Consider the following 20,458-nt stretch of genomic DNA (forward strand, 5'->3'; position numbering starts at 1 on the left):
CTTTCAGGAATGGCCTCAAATCTCAAAACCTGGAGGGAGCGAGTCATAGAGCCGGGCTATTAACCGAAAATATGTCAAAATCGATATTTAGGCCTACAGGTTAATTGACTAATCAGGAAGCTTTTAAAAAAAAAAACATATATATTTATATGAATGAATCAACAATTTGATTATATTTTTTATTATTGACTAAATCGATTGTCTGATTAACCACTTAAAGGGCAAGACCACTTTGGTAGAGGTTTGGGTTGTGTATTGACCTTGCCATGATGTAACTCCAAAGGTGGGCAAGAAATAAAAAATAATTGCTCCATTGATGAGAAATTGATAATTAAAAATATGCTCCTCATTGACTTACATTGTACGGTAAAACAGCTCTAGAAGTCACTCTTTTAGCACATAAAAAAAATGCAAACTAAGTTGATTCAGACAATATAGAACATCACCAAACCCAGTACTGTTTTTTTTTTAAATAAAAATGTTAACTTCCTGTTGATTTCGCTATTTTGATTAAGAAGAAAACCCGGACTGGACCCATGGATCCGGATCCGGATCTTCAAATAGGAAAATCATCAGGAAGTTGACATTTTTATTAAAAAACAAACAGTACTGGGTTTGATGATGTTCTATATTGTCTCAATCAGTTTTGTTTGTGTTTGTTTACGTGCTAAATAAGTGACTTTCAGAGCTGTTTTACCGTGCAATGTAAGTCAATGAGGAGCATATTTTGAATTATCAATTTCTAATCAATGGAGCAATAATTTTGTATTTCTTGTCCACCTTTGGAGTTACATCATGGCAAGGTAACTACACAACCCAAACCTCTACCAAAGTGGTCTTGCACTTTAACCCTGTATTATATACTTCAGTGTACAATGGTGGCGTACACGGAGAGTAAATAGCCGATCTACAAGATCACACGCTTGTAGATCTGCTATTTTCAGTAATATTATTATGTGTTTAATAATCGTTCATTAATCGTAATCTAGAAATAATAAAATAATAATAAAATAATAATAATAAAAATAATCAGGATATTAATTTTAAGTCATAGCCATATCGACCAGTGTGTCATATCTTTATATAATGGCTGTGCAAATCCTCCTTGTCCTGTGCAGTGAGCTGTATCCACCATACTCTCTGACCGTGTGCGCCCTCTACATGAGGTTGACTAAACTCTACATGAGCGTGGAAGACTCATTCATGGCTATGGGTTATCTCCAGAAGGTAATGATTTAGCACACTATATAGTCTAAAAGACTCACAGTGGGTTGATGAACATTTTTCAAATACAGTGCATCAGTTACTAGCCTATACAATACAGTTGCTACATATAGTGTGTGTGTGTGTGTGTGTGTGTGTGTGTGTGTGTGTGTGTGTGTGTGTGTGTGTGTGTGTGTGTGTGTGTGTGTGTGTGTGTGTGTGTGTGTGTGTGTGTGTGTGTGTGTGTGTGTGTGTGTGCAGGCAATACCCATCATGGAGGTGAATTGTGGCAAGGATCATCCGTACCTGAAAGAGCTACAAAAACATTACGCCAAATTTGGACCCCTTTAAGATAAGTCGTAAAGTGCAGGGGGCTTCAAGCTAAAATCAATACATGTAAAAAGGACCACTCAAAATGATATGTATTTGTCCGCAGTTGTAACAGTTGCCTTTTCTTTTGCACATTTTTCTTTTTATGCTTTATTTTGTAACTACTATTGAAGTGCCTTGAGCCAGTTGTGGGCCGGTTCACCTTGAGGGGAGGGAGGGGTGCCACAGTAATCTGTAGGCAAATTGATAAGGGTCACAGTCACAGGTGTAACGAGCCATGGCTCGTTACACCTGTGACCCTTATCACAGCTTATGATTAACACACAGGGGGAGATTATACGTTTTTTTTTACCGTTCTCTTTATTTGCATCAACAAAATGTTGCTGTGATTGTGTGATGTTGTGTGATGTTACATTCAGTTATTTAACGTGTCAAAAACGGTTTCCCTGTGCCCAGCCGAGTGGCTAAATGTGTGTTCAAGATGGTCACTAGCACTACAACTATATATATTTTCCCCCAATACATTCTAGAAGTTTATCTCGCAAAATCTGTTTTTGTTCCAGCAAAATAATTGTGTGAGCGTTATACATATCTTATACAGGATAAACACATGAAATTGGAAGTGATGACACAAAGAAGTTAACCGGAACACTGCAAAATAGAAGCTGATAAATGGGTATAGTCATCCAATCTTGGATGAAATTGGCAATCTATCTACCTTAAAGTGTATTTATAAGAGCTGGAGAGACAGTGAAACCCCGGTTTCACCTTAATATAAATAACATTGTTTATAACAGGTCTAGCTTTGCACACCAAAAAACGAATCAAAGGAATAGTTTTAACGTTCTGACATCTGTCCACTAGATGGTGGACTTTAACCACATAATCATTCATTCTGTGTGTCTCAGCATTTTACATGGGTTACTTTGATATGAGTTAGACTCTTAACTCATATTGCTGAGCATATATTGCTCTAACTGTTAGAGCAATGTTTCTCAACCTTTTCAGGCCATGACCCCACATAATAATCATATTTGAACTGGGGACCCCCCACCCTGACAAGCACTTGGAATGTAGGAGTTGAGGCATTACATTTAGTATGACTCGGTTCCACAGATAAATATTGTGAAAATAGCCGAACTACAAGCTCATAATGCGTCACGTTGTGAGCTTGAAGTTCGGCTATTTTCAAATTTTCAAAGCATACATAATATAGGTCTGAAGTGGTTTTGTAATCATAATCAAGAAGAAACTAAAGTTTTCAAATAATTATAGTGGAGTAAAAGTACAATATTTGCCTTTGAGATGTGGGAGTAGCAGTAGAATTATTGAAAATTAGAAGTACTTCAGTAAAGTAAAAATACCTCACAATTGTACTTAAGTAAGGTACTTGAGTAAATGTACTTGAGTAAATTAACTATGTCATTGACTCTTTCAATGAGTCATCACTTTTTCTACATTTATTTACGTAGTTAAATTGGTCAGGGATCTCATCAACAACAACCAAAACCTACCTACACAGCTCATTATTTGTTGGTCGATTTATTTCACTGCAATCTGGGAACACATTCCTCATTGTAAATGGAGAGGGACACATTAAATATGGCTGGTATACTTCATTGTTCACATGTTGACAAAAACACACACATTACTTAATTTCACAACTGATACGATACCAACTAAAGGGTTTTTGTTTTGTTTTATTGGTAGAAGTTAGAACACATCTAATTTTCAAATTCTCTTGTGGTGCAGCCACAGAGATCTGGTGAAATGATTACTGTTCGCTTTGTCTCTTGTCATCACTGCTGGTGTGAAGAGATGAGCAGCTGTTTCCATCCATGGACTCAGGTTCAGAATAACACATAAAAGTCCCTTGGAAAGAGGGCAACATGATGAATAAAAAAGTGATTTAATGTCAAACCCAGATGCAGAGAGAGATAGAGAAGACAGACAAATGACAGAGTGACAGCAGATCAAACTGCCTTCTTCTGAATGGGATGAATATTCAATTGATATTCGGCAAGAAATCATACATAACATAAGTACAAACAATATGGAAGCATTTGACCATATCTATCAATTCAGTCTCAATCTACTTCCAATTAATATTCCAGACCAGTATAGTTGACATTATAACTACATTCCTAATCACCTACCTGCCAAATACCATGGGGTTGGGGGTGTGGTCATCTTGTAATGTGAGAGATTAAAACGATTGAATGTACTGCTCCTTTAAGAAGGACACGGGGTGGGAGGGGGGGTGTTGTTGCGGAAGAGAAGCCGGGAGAAACAAAACAGTGAGACACCCTATGAGAGACACTCGATAAGTTTCGTTTCATTGCCTTGCGTACCAAGAAATGTGTTAAGTTTCGTTTCTTGATGTTTGAGTTTCGCATTGAGGAAATGGTGAAATGATACTGAGTTGGGATTTGCCCAGACAACAACAAAAAAACACAGTAGACCTATAAAACAACAGATACACAGTAACAGTGATCATTGACAGAGAGTGATCTGATGTGACTGCAACCTGACTGTTCTCTCATAAAACCACGACTGAGGTAATGTAGCCCAATGATTTGATTGGATTTAATTGTTATTTATGATTATCTTTGTCATCAAGTTCAACGTAAAGGGCAGAATTTGCCCTTTACGTTGCCAAACTGTCAATTAATATAAGAGGCAAACATTTTTAAAATAGCAGATCTACAAGCTCACAACAACGCCTCGCATTGTGAGGCGTTGTGAGCTTGTAGATCTGCTATTTTCACAATATTTATCTGTGGAACAGAGTCAAACTAAATGTAATGCCTACCATTCCAAGTGCTTGTCAGGGTGGGCGGTTCCCAGTTCAAATATGATTATTGTCAAAGATATTTGAACATGTAAACATTAACTAATGTGATATAATATGTTTGCATTTGCAAAATGCAAATGCAGGACATTTGCATGTCGTCCTGCATTTGCATTTTTTAATGAAAAATAAAAACGTTGCTCATCGCATTGTGCCGCGTTGTGAGCTTGTAGATCTGCTATTTTCAAAGTGGTTGTTTTGCTGCTATATTAACACATTTAGCTGGGGACGCTGGTGTATTGTGTCTAGACATGATTGGTTGTTCTGAATGTTCGTAGGCTAAGCATTTTGGCAACCTCTCTCTCTGTCTCTCCGCCCAGCTCAACTTTAAACAGGAAATAGAAACCATTGTATTAATCAGTAATCTTGTATCTGACACTGTGTGATACAGATCAACTACAAAGTCAAGAATTGGACCTTGTACAGACATCAGGATTAATGACAGGTGAGGACTTAAACACATGTTTGATAGTGTTACAGTGTAGCCTACAATAGAACTGTATGGCTGTACATTATAATACTATAAGATGAAATATGTTTTAATATCTTCATTAAATACAAATGTTGCTTATTGGAAGCAGCAGGGCCGTGCCAAGGGTAGTGCGAACGGTGCGGCCACACAGGGCCCCGCGCTTGGGGGAGCCCCGCAAAAAAACGAAAAAAAAAAAAAAAAAAAAAGAAATCCTTTTTTTTTTTTTTTTTTAATGAACAGAATCACATTTATTAAGAGTTATAAAAAGAAATAACCGCAAATAACCACCAAAAACTCGGAAATATCCGCCAAAAAATCGCGCGCGAGTTCGCACAGGGCCCCGCATTTCTCCCGCACGGCTCTGGGAAGCAGTTTATGAAGTCAATTAATATCAGTTTTTGTGTTGATTCAGAACGGGCCATCAGGGGATGACGATACGCATAGTAAACAGGACCTGTGGTAACGTGACAGCTTAAAGGGGGGACACCACCACAATCTATCTTTGCTTACCTTGTGGAATAAAGTCACTTCGACAGGGCACTCAGAAGACCATGGAAGCAACAATGAAGAAACAAATCGAGGGAATCGAGATGTTCGACAGTCCTACTAAAGGACGAGGTCTTCGGGTGACCAAACCATTCAAAGTTGGAGAACTTGTCTTCACCTCCCCGGCGTACTCTTACATCCTCAGAGTTGAACAGAGGGGAAAGTACTGCGATTGCTGCTTGGCTAAGTATGTATTTATGTGGCATGCATGCATATTCCAACTTGTTATTTCCTTTCTGTGTGCATTAACAGGCCTGTGTTGTAGGCCACACATAGAGTACCGAAGTCCTGACGTCACTTGTTCATCCCGTGTGTGTGTGTGTGTGTGTGTGTGTGTGTGTGTGTGTGTGTGTGTGTGTGTGTGTGTGTGTGTGTGTGTGTGTGTGTGTGTGTGTGTGTGTGTGTGTGTGTGTGTGTGCCTGTGTGTGCTTGTGTGTGTGTGTAAACAATCATTATACAACAGGTAGTTCCGACCAAGCAATCTGATTGGCTGAAATAGCTTTCTAGCCGTGCTTCAAACCAGCATCATAGCACGGGCCTAATCACATTAAATAAATCACTCCGCACTGCAGTCCGCACCTGATTAGACCATATATTGCACAGCTGTGCTGTGAAGTCACGCTGTCCCACGGTAGGAAAACAAACAGACAGTACCCACCGCCGCCACCGGGAACAAACAGCTACGCAAAATGGACTATGTTGTTAATTTTGACTTATTTGGTGGACTTACGGTTGATCAATGGTTAGAAGAGAGCACACTAAATCGCCTAAAATCCTATAATAAAAGGAATAACTGGAAAAAAGTGTGCTTTATTTCAATGGTAACATCCATACTGTATAAATATCCTCCTGTGTTAAAGTAAAATTACTCCCATTTCGTTAACAGTCCAGTGTATGTTATACTCTATCGTACGGCAAAAATAGCCGATCTACAAGTTCACAACGCATCGCCATCTTGACGCGTTGTGAGCTTGTAGATCAGTTATTTTGGCCACGTAACACGATCGTACGACGGAGCCTATAGCCTACTGGAATCAGCTGTGTTGATGAGACGATGACTCGGAGTGCTGCGCTGTCAGGGACTATTTTGTCTCAGTCAAACAAACTCTTCTCTTTACAGGGAAACGGATAAGCGAAATGTTTTTTATTATGAATTGCCCCACAATATGAATACATTTGGATGTGTTTTGTTGGTAACTGTTGTATAATCGCAATATTACACTCGAGGGTGTGCTTTACCTTACATTATTAGCACTTCTGTGATCGCGGCACCGCATCACAGGCGTGCTAATAATGACGGTAAAGCACACCCTCTCGTGTAATATTGCTTAAATATATCCATCCAAGAGGATGTAAACAGACACACATGTTGTAACATGCTGCTCATTAAAACCTAATGTTTGTTCATTCATAGGAAACAGGACTTGAAGAATTGTGGAAAGTGCAAGAAAGCCTTCTATTGCAATGTCAACTGCCAGGTAGGAAACGAGTGGATGAGGAGGAGGAAGAAGGGGGTTAATGACTGCAGGAATTTGTATGTATTTACCAGGGACAGTGCACATTAATCAACATGTCAGTTTTCACGTCGACGTAAATGAGCCAGAGTTAGCCAAAAGCTAATTTTCATCTGAAGTTGCTCACATTATTCCTCTACCGTCTGATTGTTAATTTGTTCTTAGTTACTTTTTTGATTTATTGATTGATTAAATACTTTATTACTAGACAGAAATGTAAACAGCTGTGCATGGTACAGTAAGACATTAGACTAAAAGGATAACACAAAAAAGTCCTGGGGACTTGTTTCCTTGTATGGCTTTGTTTCATATCTGATAAAGAACACTTCTGATTGAGTGTAAAACAGTAACATAGAATGGAATGTGATTGATCACACAAGGAAGTTCACCTTTGGTTTCACTGTGGATCAATAAGAAACAAAACCCAGATGTTTGGGTCCGATGCTGAATTGCTGATCTCAATTTCCGAGCGTCCTAGACCACCAATATCGTTACATTTTTCTAATCATTTTAAAAACGTTTATAAAAAAAGTTTATATTTGAGAACATTTAACTTATATAAGCTAAGAAATAAATGTAAATAAACACAAATAACTGTTTGATAAAATGGGTTTAAATTAAGTAAACTTCAATTATGAAAATAACAATTAATTTGAATTATACAATTAACAAGAAAACAAGTCAATCAATATACACACATGAACTGAATGTCATTTTATTTAACCACTCAGGCTAAGCCCTAAGTGGCTATGACCACAGTAGACGTGCAAAGATCTGATTCAGGTGGAGAAGAGATTCAGTGGGTTAATTAAAAATAATAGCTTTGTGTGACATGAAGATATGAAAAGAGGGTAAGGAAGGACACAGTACTGTACTGTACATAGCATAGCTTAGACGCCCTATAGACCAACTGTTAAGCATTATTGTCTTCGGCCTGGAGAGAGAGTATGTTTTAAAACATGCAAATTGGTACACAGTATCTCTATAGAGTACTGAAGTCCTGACGTCACTCGTTCATCCCCTGGGTTGCGGAAGTAATTTCTCTATGGAGAATAACATTGGGTCATCTTAGAATCGTCTCATATAGGAATTGTGGTCCAAAAATAAACAAACTGTCATGGCGATATTGTCAGGGAGGTGTCGCTGCATCGTTTATGATAGTCAGTCACTCATATTTGAGAAAGTCTATTTCTGGCGAAAATGTAACTAATTTGGCCGCAGTACATTAGCGTTTTCTCACCGTCAGTTGATGCTTCATATCCATATGAGTCAAACCGCCGGGGTCATTTGTTTATTTTTGGAACACAGTTCTTATTTGACGCGATATTAAACAAGTCTATGGGAATTCTGAATGGGGGAAATAAACCGCAACCCAGGTAAGATGAGTAAATTACGTCAGACTTCGGTGCTCTAATAGCCATGTGATCAACACGGTATTGTCTGATTTTCCATATTCCATCCTGATTACGTCTAAGATTGGCTTCCAAAGTTTGCAAGATTGGTTCATTTTGAACTGTGTGTGTGTGTGTGTGTGTGTGTGTGTGTGTGTGTGTGTGTGTGTGTGTGTGTGTGTGTGTGTGTGTGTGTGTGTGTGTGTGTGTGTGTGTGTGTGTGTGTGTGTGTGTGTGTGTGTGTGTGTGTGTGTGTGTGTGTGTGTGTGTGTGTGTGTGTGTGTGTCAGAAGGGGGACTGGAATATGCACAAGCTGGAGTGCTCAGCAATGGTTAAGTATGGTCCGAAATGGTGTCCATCAGAGAGTGTCCGCCTGTTGGCCAGGACCCTTGCCACAAAGGTAAGTGGGGGGGTCATTTAATTTGAAAAAAATATGTTTTGGCTTTTGTCACTGTATTGGCTAGGAGACCAATCACCAAAAAAATAAAAAAGTGCCACGGACATAGACAAGTCTAGCCGGACATGTTTGTCCATGTATGGACATGTTGGTGACCCCTGTCTGAGTGGAAGTTCATGATAGCTCAACATCATAAATGTATTTTGGCCTTAAACCATTCAGTGCTTTTTACTAACTGCTTTATATAGAAGAACCTTTCTGCATTATTTGTTTAAATAAAGATATTAACTCATTGAGTGGCCAAATTATTTCTGGCTATCTAATCTATTTTTTTCAAAAACACGTGAAACGCGTTAATGGCACGTTGCACCATAGCCAGGGGTGCAAATAACATTTTAGGTCTAGTACTCAGAAGAGCACCTGAAAAAAAGGACGCTCTGCTTCCAAATTCCGCCGATTTTCGACGTTATTTTCTCTCACGCCGTTAGGTGAAGCCCCCAAGGTTGGTGCCCTGCGCTGTATTTTGCGCATATTTTGCACCATTACGGTGCGTTCATCATCGGTGACGAGTGCCTCTAACAGCCGCTGCTGGCTGCGTGCACGCAGCGAGGCAATGCAAGGCGATGCGAGGCAACACTCACACAATCACGTGCAGCATGCGTCCCCTCCCCCTGCGCCTAATGGCTGTACATGGGGCCGACGCGTGCTTTAGCGTGATTGTGTGAGTGTGGCTTCAGAAAGTAAATTCCTAGCCTCTCCAGGCTTTCATTTTTTAGTTTTGCTAAAAAATAAAAGATTGGAAATTCCTGTCCTAGCTGTTGGTGCGCAAAAGCGCCTCGCGTCGTCTGATGTGCCGCGCTTTATTTATTTTGGGTGCTCATGCGCACCTGCGCACCAGTTTTGTGCACCCCTGACCATAGCGGTAAAACACGTGAAACACGTTAATGGCACTCAATGAGTTAAGAAGTGTAGAATTTTTGCCAATGCTTGATTTCTTGCAAATGCTTCTTTCTACAGAAGGCACAGAAAGAAAGATCTGCATCTGAGAAGCTTATTCTGATTGGAGAATTGCATTCATGTAAGGGATCACTCAACAGAAACACACAAACATGCACACACATGGGTACATTCGCCATAAAATCTGTGTTAATTTAATGTAATTAATTTGTAACTAAGAGAGAGGAAAGATGTAGCCAAATGGACCCTTATTCGGTTCCATTTATACACTCTCAGAGTTGAATTAACAGAAAAAACAGGACTTTACCGCTTTAAGGAGGGGTGGGCAATCTTTTTGCGCACGTGATCGCTGTTTTCCAAGCATGCTGTGATCATTCAGTGCCAGACAGTGAAAACCACCATTGCTTTTACATCTTATAGAGAGTATACACGTGCATCACTTTTCCACCGGGACACGCCCCCCTCTTCTAGACTGAGTGGTAAAACATTGAGCAGCATGGAGCATTGGAGTTTGGAAGCACTCGTTGGAAATCAGTCAACGGTCCTGCATACCACCTGTTTGTAAATTGCAGGACGTTGCATTATTGAAAACGAGCGCTTCCAAACTCTGGCACTTGTCACCTGCACATAATGTATTGACAGAAAGTAGCTCATAACATGTCTACAGTGGATTTTTATGAAACTAAAACATTGCAGATAGAAAGAGGATAATTCAAGCTTTCCGTACAGCTGCCATGTTGGTGAGTTTAACGTTGTTTAATACAATCAGATCAGACTTTTCTGTTTGGCTGTATGGGCTACAAGCATAGAATAACTCAATGATTTAATAATGAAACCTAAAAAGAATGAGTCAATAATATAATATGAATAATAAAGGTAAGATACATTCTGACTACCTGATATACTATATTTAATAAATACCCTTTGTTTTGCGGTTTTCTTTTTTTTCTTCTCGCAGAATCAAATGTTTTATGGTCATGAATCACCAGGAACCTGGATGACTTGGTTCAAGGCTTAAAATAATTAATATAAATATTTTCTGAAAATTTTATGGGGTTTCTATTTGTGGCACCACAAAATGGCCGCCACTGCTTTGCCCTATAGGGTTGAAGTGGTTAATACAGTGGAGCAGTGCATTAGTGTAACCTGTCTATTCTGTATTTATATTCTTTGCACATGGGTACATTTTTACACTTTCAGTTAATTAACACTGTGTATTTTACTGTGTATTTTACAAACCAGATGAGGACAACAAGAGGAAATCGGCTTACGAGGCTGACATCGCCAGCCTGCATCACTTCTATTCCAAACACCTGGACTTCCCTGATCACCATGACCTGCTTTCACTCTTCTCCCAGGTAGCCACTGTACACACACACACACACACACACACACACACACACACACACACACACACACACACACACACACACACACAGCCCCATAATTGTTGTCCAGCGGAAACCTTGTATGTCCAAAACTGTTACTTTACAGGAAATGGGGGTAAAATAACACGTGTTCCAGTGAATACAATGTAGTCATACTTTAGTCACAAGCTCTTAATTGGTTCAAAGTTTATTAAACTCATGGACAGACTTTACCACTTTCAACCTGGCATCCCAATTTTGGGCATGCCATTATAGGTAATAAAAAATCTAAAATAGCTGATCTACAAGCTCACATCACAATGCACATCACTGTGAGCTAAAAAGAAACATGGAGATAAAAGGTTTCTGCCAGACAGTAACAATATACTGTAACCCCACCCCTTTTACTGTCTGCTACTTCGACACAGAATAGCATTAGTACACACTGACCACTTTCTCACCTGTCTAGCACTCATGGATTCTGAAACACTAACAATCTGCCGACCATTTCTCAACTAACTCACTGAAGATCATTAAAAATGAGAGGAAGTGGGCACGGTGGCCCACGGGGACGCTGTGGGCACTGGGGGTGTGTCTTCTCCTCCGCGTCATCAGCGCCCATACCCTAGGTGGGGTTGGTGAAAGGGCCTACTCTGTGTGGAGTTTGCCTGTTTTCCCCGTGTCTCCTAGGGTAGTTAATACCCTCACAAAAACATGCAGTAATCCTGGTCGCTATACCACCTCCCCATGACAGCCGGGGCGCCTGATGGAGGGGAAGGGAACTGGTTGGAATAACGTGTTCCTTCCAAGCGCTACGTCCAACCGGGGAAACTCCCCCCTGTCAGGTGACAAGAAGCTCAGTTGGCTCTCATGCATTGAAGGAGGCATGAGCTCGGCTCTGGGCTCCCTAGGCTGGCTGGGGGAGTGTAGCGCCCAGGATCACTTAGATAATTGGCACCGGGTGAAAAAGGGTTACAAATACGAGGGATAAAAAAATATTCTCTAAAAAAAAAAAAAAATTAGAGGAAGAAGAAAATAACGACCAAATTGTTATCCAACAGGTGTGAATACATTAGCAGGATTAGTAATGATTTATCTCTCTGTGCAACAGGTTCTCTGTAATAACTACGGTTTTTGTGATGAGGAATTGGGATCTAATATCGGTCGTGTTGTCTACGCTGAGTAAGAACACACACACGCACTCGCACACACGCACGCACACACACGCACACATACAGTACAGAGTTAAACCCTCATCAATGTAACCACTGAAACCCTACTTATCATGTCAGTGAACCATTAAAACAGCTACAGTACTGCAAAAAAAAAAGAAAATGCTGAGATACAGAATATTTCCCAAATACTTTTCTTCGAATATATATATACACACACACACACACACACACACACACACACACACACACACACACACACACACACACACACACACACACACACACACACACACACACACACACACACACACACACACACCCCGTTTATTATTCTATCATTACTAGTGTAGTACGTTTAGGGTTAGGTCTATGTGTTTTGCAACCACATGTTACAACTCAAATTAAAGCTTAGAATGGTGAGCACTTTTCTATAGCCATTAGGAACATGTTGGTTCTCAGCACACACTTTCAAATTGGGGATATTAATAGTGTCACGGTTTGAGTCAGGACGGAGTGTAGGACCCAAGTGCAGGAGAGAGACGGAGGCTGAAGTGAAAGGTTCAAAGTATTTATTAACTAAAGACTGGAAAACAAACAAGGAACTGAACTCAAGCTCCAACTACACGCAACAAGGGATACAATGAACAAGCAAGGACAGGTTGCAAACGCAGGGCTTAAATAGACAGGGAAATAATAAGACACAGGTGAACTCAACAGACAATCAACACTGGGATAGGCTGAGGGACTAAGAGGACACAGGAGGAGAACATGACTAATCAACAGGGAGGTGAGACAAGACAGGTAACAGTAACTAGGCACAACAATAACAAGACTACCTACAGAACAGAACAAAGGCCTACTAAGTCCAAGACCTTATAAGGGCAGGAAGGTCTAAATAATAAAGTCAGAGTGAGCGGACCGTGACAGGCCTACAGAACAGGCCTAAAGTGTCCACGACCATATAAGGGCAATGGCGGTCTAAATAATAACATCAAAGTCCACGGCCCGAAGAGCGGACCGTGACAAATAGGCCTTATTTTTAAAATGATTATATTTGTGTGTGAAATCTTGCATTAAAAGGCCATTTAAGCATATATGGACGTTTTGAAGAAGTAAAATCACCGTTCCAATCAATTCCCCATACTTGAATTGTGCAGAGAAGTGGGTTCATATATGAACACCATTGAAAGTTCTTCATTATTATATTATATTATATTTGTTGTAACAATTTGCATGTGACAATATAGGGGTCCACATACAGTATTCAACGCATGATAACGGCACTAAGCTACTAGTCTGCAATGGTTATCATGCCAAACTGTGAACTAGAGATACAGCTAGTCAAAAAATCAAACTTAGATTTGCCCACCCATTTGATAATCATGGCTCAACTTTGGGGCTCTGGCTCATGGACTAACTCTTTCTTTCTCTCTCTCTCTCTCTCTCTCTCTCTCTCTCTCTCTCTCTCTCTCTCCTCTTCCTGTTTACCCTCTCTCTCCCCTCAGTGTTTCCTTCATGAACCACAGCTGTGTACCCAGTGTGGTTATGACATACAAGGGAATGACAGCAGAAATACGGGCAATACAGGATATGAAGCCTGGGGATGAGGTGAGGAGAGGAGACAGCTGCACAGGGATGTACAGTATTTGTGTGTATCGGGGACACGGTATGTGTTACAAGGGGGTAGGGCAGTGGTTTTCAACCTTTTTCATATCAAGGTCCATTATTTATTCGGCATTCAAGCCACAGACCACCGTTATGTTGTTATCGTTGGATATGATTTTGTCCAGAATTCCGTCCATGCTACATGTTGGTACCATAGGAGAGATAACAGGCAAAGGAATGCAGCCACTCTACTCCTCCAGAGAGACGCAGCTGATATATACTTCTCCATACAACGGTGTTTTACCGGATTTGTGATGCTGTTGAAAAAGCGTTCTCTCCAGGTAGAGTTGAATGAACGGCCATCATCGTGATGGTCCTCTGTATGCTAATGACCTTGGCCGTGGCTTCACGCCTTAGCCATTGTTCTCACAGAAGAAGTTTGTCCAGTATTCAGACGGTCAGACCCAGCCTCATATAAGAAGTTGCTGGCAGCCGTTTTTTTTTGTCTTTTTTTTTTCTCTCTCGTTTTTTTTTTCTCCATTAACTCATTCACTGCCTAGAACGACTAAAACGACTTTTGGCCCATAAGCCCCGACTGCCTAGAACGACTAAAACGACTTTTTTTTTTTTTTTTTTTTTTTTGTGAATATGCTATATGGGACCCTCCCCCAACTCCTGACTGAGTTTGGCGGTCCTGTGAAAAAATCCGAGCGAGAAATCAAAACAAAGGCTTCATCAAAGGAAAGCCAAAATCACCACATCAACCACAATAGAGCTAATATTCCTAAACATGTAGGTTGACCGTCAGGTGACCCTAAACGTGCACGATCAAAACAAATGCAGATCTGAGGAAAGCCGTCAACCACGTGATCAAACAACAGCTGTTCAGGGCTACCCGACCTCACCCCATGTAAACAATGGCGCTATTTCTCACCAATTTCAATAGTGTGGTCCTCTCTGGACTCTCTGTGAACCAAAACAAGCGATCCGATCACAGAAAAACAATGATAAACAACGCCGATCAAAGGACACAAATCAAAACAGAAGCTTTGGGTATAAAAGCAGGCCGGGAACATTACCTGGTATCGCATTTTGAGAGATCAACCTAAGCAAACAGTCGCAGAAAGTCGTCCAGTTGAGAAAGTCGTCCAGTTGAGAAAGTCGTCCAGTTATCCAGTTGAGTTGAGAAAGAGGTGAGGTGAGGTGAGGAGAGTTGAGTTGTTGTTTTGTCAGTAAGTATAGTCTTTAGTAAGTATAGTAGATAGCAGCAGTATAGTCAGTAGTATAGTATTTTTGTTGGTCAGTAAGTATAGTATAGTCATTCATAGTCATAGATAGCAGCAGTAGTCAGTAGTGTAGTATAAGTCGTCCATTGTAGTAGTAATAGTTGTCCTTTTAGTATAGTGGTATATAGTATATAGTATAGTATTTTTTTTGGTCAGTAAGTATAGTATAGTCATAGATAGCAGCAGTAGTCAGTAGTGTAGTATAAGTCGTCCATTGTAGTAGTAGTAGTAGTAGTAATAGTTGTCCTTTTAGTATAGTGGTCTCTGAAAATGGTACGGTCTTCGGTGAGGCGCAGGCGGGCAGATAGTTCTCCCGGTTCAAGTGGATCTACGGTAGATCCACTCCCAGGATCCAGCCTCAGGGGTCTTGGCCCCCCCCTGATCGACCCCCACCCTCGTCGTTCCGCCGTCGGACCGAGGTCCAGATCCAGCCGTGGACGTCGTGGTTCCGCCGTCGGTCCTAGGTCCAGACCCAGCGGCGCGCGCGGTCGTCGTCGGAGTCGTCCAACACCTGGACCAGGGCAACAACGCGTTGACGAGATGTTTCGCCGTGTCGAGGCGCTCCGGCCGGAGACGGAGTCTGATTTGTCCGACTCGGATGTTGAGGACACAGATGGTGTGGACACGGCACGGATCGACCCAGCACCACCAGGTCCTCGTCGCAGTACCAGAGCTGTAACCCGTCGGGAGGTCGTGGAGAGCCCGTACAACTCAGTGTCCGGTCTCAGTGGGCTGTCTGCAGACGGCGCTTCGTCAGAGTGTGGTGGTCTTGACGATTTAGACTGGACCCCCATGAGGCCGGAGGAAACCGACAGCATTGAGCAGACATCCGGAGTTATTCCTGGTTAGTACATTTTATATTTATACTGTAAGTCGCTCTGGATAAGTCTCTGCTAAATCCCTAATTGTAAATCGATTGTGTTGTTTTTTTTGTACATCTTTTTGATCTCGTGTGACTAATTCACATACTAGTCCTCAGTCATGGAGCAACTTGTTCCTTATTTTTGAATGGTCTCTATTTACAACCCATACATCTACATAAACGTTCAGATTTCAAATATAAAGTGCTTACCCCACGTCCACGGATGTAACAAGTTAAAACGCCCGGGTCTAAGTACCCGTATCTTCCGTATTGATCAATAAAAGCATTTAAATCCGATCGGTGGTCATTTTCTCCATATGCGTTCAACTACGCGACCCTACCGGTTGGGAGGTGTATTGTACTCTGATACATTATAACTCTGTGAGAAAATGGCCGCCGATCAGATTAAAAATGCTTTCTAATGAACAATACGGAAGATACGGATACTTAGACCCAGGCGTTCTAACTTGTTATATCTGTGGCCGTGGGTTCAGCACTTTATATTTGAAATTTAAACGTTTATGTAGATGTTTGGGTTGTAAATGGAGACCATTCAAAAAACAGGAAAAGGTTGCTTCATGACGCTTGAGCGTCAGGTGAACTATGGCTACACATCACATACCAAACTATTTTGTTGTGATTTTCTTTTTTTAGACTTTGAGTCAGATGGTGAGGAACAGGCAATGGCTGGTGTCCCCATGTTACCAGATGAAGACAGTGGAGGTAAGCTTCTTATTTTTGTCTGCTTTGTTTTTTCATTTGCTAAACACAACTAAGACTGTCTCAGTCTTCTCTAATTCAAGCTTGGTGTGTAAAAATAATTGTTTGCTTTTGTTTACCATATTTACCATAAATATGGTATTTTTTTATTACAACTCTGAGAGTGCAAATTGTCTGTGGCAGATTTGTGATTATTTACTATGACTATGTACATTTAGGTGTCACTTTTCATTACAAATGGAACCAATAATTGCTTTGCTTTTGTTTACACTATGTGTACAAATGGACCCTAGGTCCATTTGTTGTAATAAAAAATACCATATATATATATAGTGTAAACAAAAGCAAAGCAATTATTGATTCCATTTGTAATGAAAAGTGACACCTAAAAATGTACATAGTCATAGTAAATAATCACAAATCTGCCACAGACAATGCCAAGTTTAGCCACAGACACATTTGTCTGTGTACGGACACATTGATGACCCCTGATCATAACTATTTGATATTTTACTCTGATTTTTAGATGCTGAGATGACGAGTGAGGAGGAACTCTCATCTCCTACTGTTGGCACTGGCAGAACCAGTAAAGGTAAGAACAAAGTTTATTTTTCTGTACATCAAACTTACACACAAAAACAAAACAAAAAATCATTGTATTGTAAATGTATTTTATATGCATACATAATTATGTATTTCTAATTATGTATTTCTATAATTTACAGGACGTGCACGTGGCAAGCCCAAGCCTCCTGTCTGGTATGCCATGGAGGAGAGGTCTTGGATCCCCGAAGACATCCCCTTCACAGCCAGTCCCGGTCCCATGAACAGTGCTGCAGCGCTAGACTCTGATCAACCTGTAGATTTCTTCCAGCTCTTCATGACGACTGAACTGCTAACGGCCATCGTGGAACAAACGAACGTGTACGCGCTGGTGTGCATTGCGAAGGTCGACCTGCCACAGTCAAGGGTAAATGCCTGGCAAGACCTCACTGTTGAGGAACTCAAGATCTTCCTGGGTCTCTTGTTCACTACTGGGCTGGTGAAAAAGCCAGAACTGGAACTGTACTGGGCTCAGGATGAGCTGATTTCTACACCATATTTCAGCAAGACAATGCCTCGAAATAGATTTCAGCTCATCCTGAGGTTCCTGCACTTCAGTGACAGTGTCGATACTGGCCGTGACAGAATGCACAAGGTACGGCCAGTTCTCGATTATCTGGTGCAGAAGTTCCAGGATCTGTACCAGCCAGATCAAAACATTTCGATAGACGAGGGCATACTGCTTTGGAGAGGACGACTGAACTTCAAAGTCTACAATCCAATGAAGCCTATCAGATATGGGATAAAGTCTTACATTTTATGTGACTCAAAAACCGGCTACTGTCACAACCTCAGGCCATACTGCGGAACACATGTGAGCCTTGCAGACACAATTGTCTCTCTTCTTGGTGGTCTAGAAGGGAAAGGTTACCGGCTATACATGGACAATTTCTATAATAGTGTAACCATGTGTGGTCTGCTCCTGAAGAAGAAGACCCATGTCTGTGGAACACTGCGCCTCAACAGGGGCGCACCACAAGAGATCCAGGACTCTTCCACTGCCAGACTGGCTGTAGGGGACAGACTGGTACGTCACACAGACCAGGTGATGGTGATGGCCTTTCGGGACAATAACATCGTAAGAATGGTCTCCACGTTCCATCCGGACACGATGGGAGAGGTAAAGGTGTGGCGGAAACGGAGACGCATGGTGCCCGCTGCCCTTGTGACCAGAGGCAAGCCTACCTGCATTATCGACTACAACAACAACATGAACGGCGTGGACAAGCTGGACCAGGCCCTCTCTTATTACCCTTTCACCAGGAAGAACTCCAAGTGGACCAACAAGTTCATCTTTTATTTATTTGAAATCTGTATGGCCAATGCATTTGTGTTGTACAAAAAGAAAAACCCTCAGGGCAGATGCAAAACCAGCATGGAGTTCACCATGAGTGTGGCGAGGGCGTGGACCGGCCAGAGACGGGTTCCACAGCGTCGGATAGCTCCTAGGCTGACTGACCCCCAGAGCAGGCTCAATGCCAACGTCCCACCGGCGCCAACAGCACACAAGATGACATATCTTCCCTCCACCCCCAGGAAAGTACGCCCTACGAGAAAATGCAGGGTTCATCAGCGATCAGGCGAACGCCGTGAGTCACGGTGGTGGTGTCCTCCTTGCGGCGTCACATTGTGCAGAAGAATCTGCTTTGCAAAGTACCACAATGATCTGCACTATGCCTACACACTGTGAAATGTCTTCTTTGTTTTTTTTTGTTTTTTCTATGGGAAACACTCCCATGTATTGAATAAATATGCCACGTTTTTCGGCTGACTCAAATGTCTGTTTCTAAAGTGTAGTTGCTTATTTGGGCTTGTTATTTGGTCTAGGTGTGTACAAATGGAACCAAATGGACCCTTACTGGTCAGTTGATGTTTCTTGTCATTGCTACCTGTATACAGTATGTGACTGAAAGTAACTGTGTGTCCAGGATCTCACACACAAACAGTCTAGGTGTGTACAAATGGAATCCAAATGGACCCTTACTGGTCCATTTGGTTTCATTTGTACATGCTCAGAAAATCCACTGTCTATCCTACCCCCACACACACACACACAGAAGATGGGATTGCACATTTTTTTCGTGGCAGAGGCAGATAAGGAAAACCTGATTCAAATGTCTGTTTCCAAAGTGTATTTGCTTATTTGGGCTTGTTTCTAAAGTGTAGTTGCTTATTTGGGCTTGTTTCTAAAGTGTAGTTGCTTATTTGGGCTTGTTATTTGGTCTAGGTGTGTACAAATGGAACCAAATGGACCCTTACTGGTCAGTTGATGTTTCTTGTCATTGCTACCTGTATACAGTATGTGACTGAAAGTAACTGTGTCCAGGATCTCACACACAAACAGTCTAGGTGTGTACAGGTCCATTTGGTTTCATTTGTACATGCTCAGAAAATCCACTGTCTATCCTATCCCCCCACACACACACACACACACACAGAAGATGGGATTGCAAATTTGTTTCGTGGCAGAGGCAGAGAAGGAAAACCTGATTCAAATGTCTGTTTCTAAAGTGTATTTGCTTATTTGGGCTCGTTTCTAAAGTGTAGTTGCTTATTTGGGCTTGTTTCTAAAGTGTAGTTGCTTATTTGGGCTTGTTTCACAGTGTGGTTGTGGTTGTGGTTGTGAGTAGTTGCTTTTTTACCCTGGAGACTATTTCAGTCACTGTTATGTAGTTACTTTTTTTGCCCACTTGATGTCACTGTAGATGGCCTACCTAAAGAGGTGATTATTTATTTTTGTCATGTGTTTCCTGACTTTAGATATGTCTCTGGTGTGTCACTGAGGCGAAAAATAAATGGATCAAAAGAGTTTTCTGGGGGGAAAAAATCTTTTTTTTTTTTTGAAAAACTTTTAGAAAAAGCTGTTTATCTCAGAATTCTTCTCTCAGAGGGTGTTTTTCACTGAGAACAAGCTTTACTCAACTGCCGATAAGTAAAGAACGGAGGATGGGATTGCAATTATTTATATTATTTGAGCTATTGTGTGACATTGTAGTCACAGCACAAAATATTCTGTGGATAATCAAAGATTGGCAAAAATTGTCAAAATGTCTGGCAGTGGCTAAACGCAGCCACAGAAAATGCTGGCAGTGAATGAGTTAAAAGGTAGTATTAAAATCACATCGCGGGCCAGATTGGACGACGTTGCGGGCCAGAATTGGCCCGCGAAACACCAGTTT

The 20,458-nt window shown here is 41.3% G+C and overlaps 5 protein-coding genes across 7 annotated transcripts in view; 4 read left to right on the top strand and 1 right to left on the bottom strand.

Annotated features, from left to right (window-relative positions):
- LOC308105425 (N-lysine methyltransferase SMYD2-like) overlaps nucleotides 1-1,601 on the top strand; it is a 33,044-nt gene extending 31,443 nt beyond the window's left edge. For both annotated transcript variants that reach the window (XM_080456143.1, XM_080456142.1), the window contains exons 2-3: nucleotides 1,119-1,227; nucleotides 1,465-1,601. In XM_080456143.1, the coding sequence (XP_080312269.1) occupies nucleotides 1,119-1,227; nucleotides 1,465-1,554 (199 nt within the window). In that variant the 3' untranslated portion in view covers nucleotides 1,555-1,601. The remainder of the gene's footprint in view (nucleotides 1-1,118; nucleotides 1,228-1,464) is intronic.
- LOC308105415 (N-lysine methyltransferase SMYD2-B-like) overlaps nucleotides 1-20,458 on the top strand; it is a 186,398-nt gene that overhangs the window by 161,204 nt on the left and 4,736 nt on the right. The window lies entirely within an intron of this gene.
- The window catches only part of LOC308105422 (OX-2 membrane glycoprotein-like), a 54,550-nt gene continuing 37,400 nt past the window's right edge, over nucleotides 3,309-20,458 (bottom strand). Inside the window, exon 8 of the mRNA XM_080456138.1 lies at nucleotides 3,309-3,405. The gene's annotated coding sequence lies outside the window, so the exon portion shown is untranslated. The remainder of the gene's footprint in view (nucleotides 3,406-20,458) is intronic.
- Nucleotides 3,810-20,458, top strand: part of LOC308105420 (N-lysine methyltransferase SMYD2-B-like) — a 45,482-nt gene continuing 28,833 nt past the window's right edge. Inside the window, exons 1-3 of one of the 2 annotated variants that reach the window (XM_080456136.1) lie at nucleotides 3,810-4,096; nucleotides 4,776-4,829; nucleotides 5,381-5,589. In XM_080456136.1, coding sequence (XP_080312262.1) covers nucleotides 5,408-5,589 — 182 coding nt within the window. In that variant the 5' untranslated portion in view covers nucleotides 3,810-4,096; nucleotides 4,776-4,829; nucleotides 5,381-5,407. The remainder of the gene's footprint in view (nucleotides 4,097-4,775; nucleotides 4,830-5,380; nucleotides 5,590-20,458) is intronic. The other variant, XM_080456135.1, reaches the window with a different exon arrangement.
- LOC308105414 (piggyBac transposable element-derived protein 4-like) lies at nucleotides 14,514-18,993 on the top strand. The gene is made up of 4 exons (XM_080456126.1): nucleotides 14,514-15,938; nucleotides 16,611-16,679; nucleotides 17,203-17,268; nucleotides 17,402-18,993. Exons 1-4 carry the CDS (start codon nucleotides 15,365-15,367, stop codon nucleotides 18,967-18,969), a joined length of 2,277 nt encoding a protein of 758 aa, XP_080312252.1. The 5' UTR covers nucleotides 14,514-15,364; the 3' UTR covers nucleotides 18,970-18,993.

The sequence above is a fragment of the Gymnoscopelus braueri genome (genome assembly GCF_963280865.1).
Source record: "Gymnoscopelus braueri genome assembly, chromosome: 17".
NCBI lineage: Eukaryota > Metazoa > Chordata > Actinopteri > Myctophiformes > Myctophidae > Gymnoscopelus > Gymnoscopelus braueri.

Excerpts from the sequence above, each read along its gene's own strand:
- LOC308105414 (XM_080456126.1), top strand. The coding sequence starts at position 15,365 with ATGGTACGGTCTTCGGTGAGGCGCAGGCGGGCAGATAGTTCTCCCGGT. Across the intron at positions 15,939-16,610 it reads GACATCCGGAGTTATTCCTG|ACTTTGAGTCAGATGGTGAG; the intron begins GTTAGTACATTT and ends TTCTTTTTTTAG. Across the intron at positions 17,269-17,401 it reads CACTGGCAGAACCAGTAAAG|GACGTGCACGTGGCAAGCCC; the intron begins GTAAGAACAAAG and ends TATAATTTACAG.